Raw genomic sequence first — 6,000 nt, forward strand, 5'->3', positions numbered from 1 at the left:
AAATTGATAATTAAAAAGTATGTCTTGCAGCGAGCTATATCTTGCTCAGCATGCCCAAATATCTCCCAAAATGTATCCACCAAAAATGTGGAATATAGGAATGCAACTAAGGCTAGTCTAGAAAGATTCTAATATTCCCATGCTTTTACTAAAATCATGCTGTGGAATAATTAACTTGGCAACATTCCCAAGAGAACTAAAAAGGTTTAATATTTTCAGAAAGCATTCTTAATAAAGTGAACTTGTCTTTGAGGTAATTAAGGAGATATTCACTCTTAGATTTTTTAAAAGTTAAGTTCATTATAAACCTTATAACGTTTTTTCCTTTATAAAAAAGCCAATAAGTTGGCATCATGAAAAGCCTTGGCACTTTAGATAAGCTTTTTCCTATATATTTAGAGAACCGGACACAATAGTGCTGTTACATCATAAAAGCTTCTTCATTATGTTGTCTAATTTGGTATCAAAACCTTTAGCCACATCTAAATAGCAGAAAATAATGGAATAATTCAATACTTAAAAGCTTCATCTAAGAACGGTCTCAAAATTAAGCACTATATTCTTGCACATCAGGCTGCCTAGAGGCTAGAGGTATTTTTGGATGACAGATTTAAAGGAAAATAAGGGAAGGGAAAGACTTATTAATAGACTTTATTTTGTTTGAGAATCTCTTAAAAGGGAATGGGAGAAAAGGAGAGTTTTCATAAATCCTCTAATATCTTCCATTCTTTTGAGATGCCCATATTGGAGAGTTTTGGAGGAAAAATATGTATTATGATAATCAGATTAGCCTATGTAAACATTTTAATTTAATTAAGCCCCCATTTCCTTCTTTGATTTTGGTAATATGAATATCCAAAAAAGGGTAAGGATTTATCCTTTGTTTCTCCATTTTTCCCCACCTATGATTCCTTTCCCTCCTCTCTTCCAAACACATACTAAAAGGATCATACAAATTTCCTATGCACGAAGGTGAAAGCTTCTAAGGTAATAAAAATGTAAGATGAAAAATGCTTCCAAGAAAATTGTATTTACAAAACACTTTCACAAACATCTATGATCTAAAGATCAAATTCAAGGTACAAATTTCAGAAACTTTTTTCTTGTCATTGAAATTACAAGCATTATTTCACAACCAATTACACTTATGCAGGAGAAGAAATAAAACCTTTAGCACAGGGATTAAGTATTAGAACTTGAAGAACCAAATGGCCAGAAAGATGATAGTATATTTCTACTTCCATTGTTCACCTGGCTATTCTCCCTTCCGCTGGAGATATCACTGCTGTCACCACCACTATTGGCATTCCTTCCACCCCAAATTCGAATACCCCGAGAACTAGCACGACGACCTTGAGGAGGCAGCTCAACACGGCAAACAGGACATGAGTTATGCTGAACTAACCATGGAATAATACAGTCTGAATGGTAAATATGGTTACATGGCATCTTCCTGGCCTCAGAACCCAGTTCAAATTTTTCTTTACAAACTGGACAGTGTGAATCAGAGCGAAGATGTGCTTGTGTGATCTTAATAGTTGGCATTGCATCAATTGAAGAACGCGATGCAGGCGGCGGGCCAAGCCGATCATTTGTAGTGAGTTGTTCAAGGAGTCCTTCCAGTCCAGCAGTCCCCATAAAGTAGTTGCCAAAATCAGCATGCCTAGGACCGCCCCTTGAGTGGCTATTAGACAAGGTGAACCCTGGAGCTTGACCACCTTGACCATGAACTATCAAATAAGGACCTGAACTATAAACATCCCAATTCTGTTCAGGAACTGAGTTAGAACCAGACCTCCTTCTAACATCAAAGTTTGAGTATCTTCCAGCCATTCTTTGCCTCATGAAATTTTCAACAGCATCTCTAAGTCCAACTCTTGGTTCAGAGCCTCTTTGTTCCATAACAGCTTGTATAGCATCAACTATGTCAGGCATTGGAACAAAATCTTCTGGCTGTGATGAAAAACCGCGTCGGGTTGCAACTCGTTGTATCTCATTAAATTCTTCCACAAAGCCTCCATTGCAGTAAGGGCATGTGGCATCACTTCCCCCAAGCCAGATTGGTTGCCTGCATGTATAGCACCAGTATGTTGCTCCACTTGACATCCTTTCTCTTTCACTAGAAATTTTAAATTGAAAATGATGCACCAAAAGTTCACTTTGCTTCTGCACCAAGTGTAGCGCTTCAGAAATAATAGTCACCAATGAAGCCAAAAAATGGGTTAAAAAATTAACAACAACATTTAACAGCTAACTAGTCCTAAAGTCTTCTGGCAGAACACCAGATGCTTAATACTGATAAGTATATCCTTAACAGTAGTAAAATGGTAGACTCAAGAGAGAAAGGAATAAGCAAGCTCCAACTATTTAGAACCAGCAAAGAGACCAATATTAAGGACAAAACTTACGTGCAATTATTTAGGTAATTTTGCTGCTAATTTCCATTCAAAATTAGATTTCACCTCAGGAACCTACGATAACAATAAATGTCAACCTTTTTCACCCACATGAAACTCAAATTTTGTTTGGAAAACAACACCAAAAGTACCTAGAGAATTGTACCTAAGTTTGGTTTCAAAGTAAAATAAAGAACATTCTCTCTAACTCCAGCCACTACCTTGTCGTCAGATCAGGTAGTTTCATCATGTTATTCTCAACCTCAAAAAGTGATTTTTGGTTGCCATAAAAGTTGATTCAAAGAAAACAATGTGACCAAGGCATACAAACGAGAGATATTTTAGTATTTTACCCTTCAATTAAAGTATAAAGAAAGCTTTAGATTGAATTTCATGGTTATGACAACATATTTCAAACAAGAAAATAACCGCCACAGTAAAAAGGAAATTATAAATGAAGTCTTACAATGAACACAGGAACTCTGGAGCTTCTAGCTTATAGTCAACTCTCTCGAATTAAATCTTGAGGAATTACAACAAATTTGACACTAATTACAGATAATAAAACGTAAACAATTCAGAATCATTGAGTAAACCAGCCTACCCAGATGCAAAATACCACAACTATAATCACCCAAAACAAAAATTTTCAAATGGATTTCGAATTTATTCAGTTATGAATGTATTGTTATTATTATCAGATAAAAAGAATACTTCCTTCCATCATAACAACAAAGAACAGGTCAAGTCCAACAATTACAGAACGGAAACAAAGCTCCATAAATTCACACATGCAAATTGAAATTATATTAAAATTTACCCTTAAACAATAAATTCAATCACTACAAATACATTAGAGAGGACAAAAAAATTCATGCAAGAAATAGGTAGCTTCAAGTTCAACCACAGAAATAGAACTTATCCTCAATCACACCACCGCAGAGACAGAAACAGAAGAGAGAGAAAGCAGCACAACAAATCCAAACTGAAAATTGAAATCCCACAAAAATCACACCTTGTTGTTATCAAAGCACGTAACTTTCAAATGGGGTGTCATTTAAATAAAAACCCATTATCCAAACATCATATTGAATTGCATAAAATCCACATAATAATAACAATAATAATAAAAAAGAAATTCAAGGAGAGGGAGACATATTCAAAATTCATGAGAGTGAACTTACCAAAGGAAAGGAAGAGAGAGAAGAAAAGGAAGAAACTACACTGAATGAAAATTCAGAACATAGTTGCGTGAGATTTTTGAGGTTGTTGGAGAGAGAAAGCAGATGAGAACCTTCATTGTTCTTTCTCTCTATACTAATTGATGGGGTCTTCCCACTGAGGCTAAGTTTCAGGGAAAAGTCTTTGTGATTTTCACCCCAGAATTTTGACTATTCTGTTTAATTCCATAAAAAAGAGAAAACAATGCATAAAAAATGATATGATGTGTTGATAAACATAATGCAATATTATTAAAGAATCTTTATTGTATATGTCATGTGTTGTTTGATTTGATACGCATGGACTTTTGTACTCATGCATGGTATTAAGAAAAAGAACAAAAAATAAAATAGAATATTTTTATTGATATTTATATTTTAGTTTCTTGTACGAAATATTTAAAGGATATGTTACTTTGTCTTTTCTTAGAAGATATTTCAAAGTTATTGTCTTTTCTTTCTAGTTTATAAATATTTTTTCTCTTGAAAAATAAAAGAATTGTATTTGTCTTGATTATGTTAATAAAAATGAGATTTTTAATGGTTCTGAGTGAGCATAAACATGCTTTTAAAAAATTTCTTTTATAATTTTTATTATTATTGACAATTAAGTCTGAATAACAATTGATTTCAGAACTTTATAGGATAAAAGCAAACTATTTTTTATGCATAAAAGTCTCGTATGAGTTGAGTTACCTTCTCTAATTTTTAGTATTATTGACAGTTAAGTTCGAATGACAAATAATTTCAGAACTTTATAAGATAAAAGCAAACTATGTTTCTTTTATACATAAAAGTTTCAACTGATTCTTACTGCATTAGCCTTCGTTGATTGATAAAAATAAATAAATAAATATTTTTATTATACAGTGTGATAGATCTCGAATGATAAATTAAATGCATTATCATAATATTTGGAGTTTCGTTAAAAAAATTAATTTTATCTATTAAAGTCTTTAAGTTGATAATATGCATTTAAAATTAATTGTTGATAACAACTACAATAATAATAAGTAGAGAAAAATTGTATAAAAAAAAACTTGTAGATATTAAAATGACTAAAATTATTTGAAAAATAATTTCTCAGAGGTAGTTTTTTGATAAATAAGTAAACACATGCTGTAACAAAAATAAAAAAAAATAAAGCACATGCCTATTTTTTAATACAATTTATAAATGACGTATAATTTTATGTTTTGAAAAAGAAAAAAATATTATTAAAGACATAAACATTTGTAAGAAAATTCCCCGTATATGTATATACAGCTTTTGTTTCTACTAAATTAATATGTTTTAAAATTATTTATAAAAAATAATATCCTATAATTATTTATAAAAATATAACTTTTTGTATAGTGAGAGATAAGTTTAACCTTAAAGTATCTGGCCTTGTACACTAAAATTTGTCACAATGTCAAAGTTATGCAAATTAACACACACAAAATTATCATGTGTATAATATGATACTTTTAAGCATACTTATGTGTAAGAAAGAAAATAGGTTATGTTAAATTTTATATAAATAAATCTGACATGTTTAATAATATTTTATTTTAAAATATTTAATAAGTCATTAATTTTTATTTTTTTTTGTTTCTCATCTAATTTAATCTAGATCTAACTTAGGTCGTACACCTGGATGTGGTAAATGAGTCTACCATTAGAGATTTTTTGCATATACAAAAACTCAAACTCGATACTGAACTGTTTGCTACTTAAAACAACTTTCGTTGGTGTTCGTTAAGCTTCTTTATAAATAAATTGTTAAACTATTTAAATAAATATATTTTTTAAAAGTCATAAGACTTATATCTAATTTATCTATTAAAAAAATAATTCAATATCTTGAATATGTATAATAAAATTACATATTTCTATTTATAACTTTCAAACCATATATTTAATTTAAATAAGTAAATCACCACATATACAAAAATACAATAATATAAATATTAATTTATAAATCATTAAGCAAATCCAATATAATAAAGTCTTATATATTAAATCAACAAAAATAATATAACTAAATAAGTTTTAGACCTAAAATTAGCAAATACAACAAACAAAAATTTAAAATATATAAATAATAATATTTTTTATATAAAATATGTAAAAAAAACTATCTCTTTTTCTTAAAAAATACGTAGTAAAGACAATTTTTAATTCTGAAAAAAATGATTAAAATTTTTAATTTAATATTTATTATTTTAAAATTAAATTAATTTAATATATTATTATATTATAATTTTTATATAAAATTATTTAATATATTATTATAAATTTTATGAATTTTAAATAAAATATTTTAATAAATTTAATAAATTTTTTCTTAAATTTAAGCTTAATTAATTTAATTAATTAAATTTTTAAAAAAATTTAAATTA

General features: G+C 29.1%; 1 protein-coding gene across 9 annotated transcripts; it reads right to left on the reverse strand.

Moving 5' to 3' along the window:
- Window positions 1-966: 966 nt before the first annotated feature.
- On the reverse strand, window positions 967-3,856 carry LOC113854157 (probable E3 ubiquitin-protein ligase RHC1A). 9 transcript variants are annotated; one of them, XM_027485035.1, is made up of 3 exons: window positions 3,581-3,796; window positions 2,409-2,471; window positions 1,020-2,183 (listed from the first exon to the last, which is right to left on the reverse strand). In XM_027485035.1, the coding sequence occupies exon 3, from the start codon at window positions 2,104-2,106 to the stop codon at window positions 1,183-1,185; it is 924 nt and encodes a 307-aa protein (XP_027340836.1). In that variant the 5' UTR covers window positions 2,107-2,183; window positions 2,409-2,471; window positions 3,581-3,796; the 3' UTR covers window positions 1,020-1,182. The 9 variants fall into 9 exon arrangements, with proteins under 9 accessions (XP_027340838.1, XP_027340840.1, XP_027340836.1 ...); XM_027485034.1 differs by lacking the exon at window positions 3,581-3,796 and adding an exon at window positions 2,563-3,566; XM_027485037.1 differs by lacking the exon at window positions 2,409-2,471 and having other exon boundaries at window positions 967-2,166; window positions 3,581-3,856.
- Window positions 3,857-6,000: the final 2,144 nt, after the last annotated feature.

Source organism: Abrus precatorius, unplaced genomic scaffold (genome assembly GCF_003935025.1).
Source record: "Abrus precatorius isolate BTA unplaced genomic scaffold, Abrus_2018 Scaffold11, whole genome shotgun sequence".
NCBI lineage: Eukaryota > Viridiplantae > Streptophyta > Magnoliopsida > Fabales > Fabaceae > Abrus > Abrus precatorius.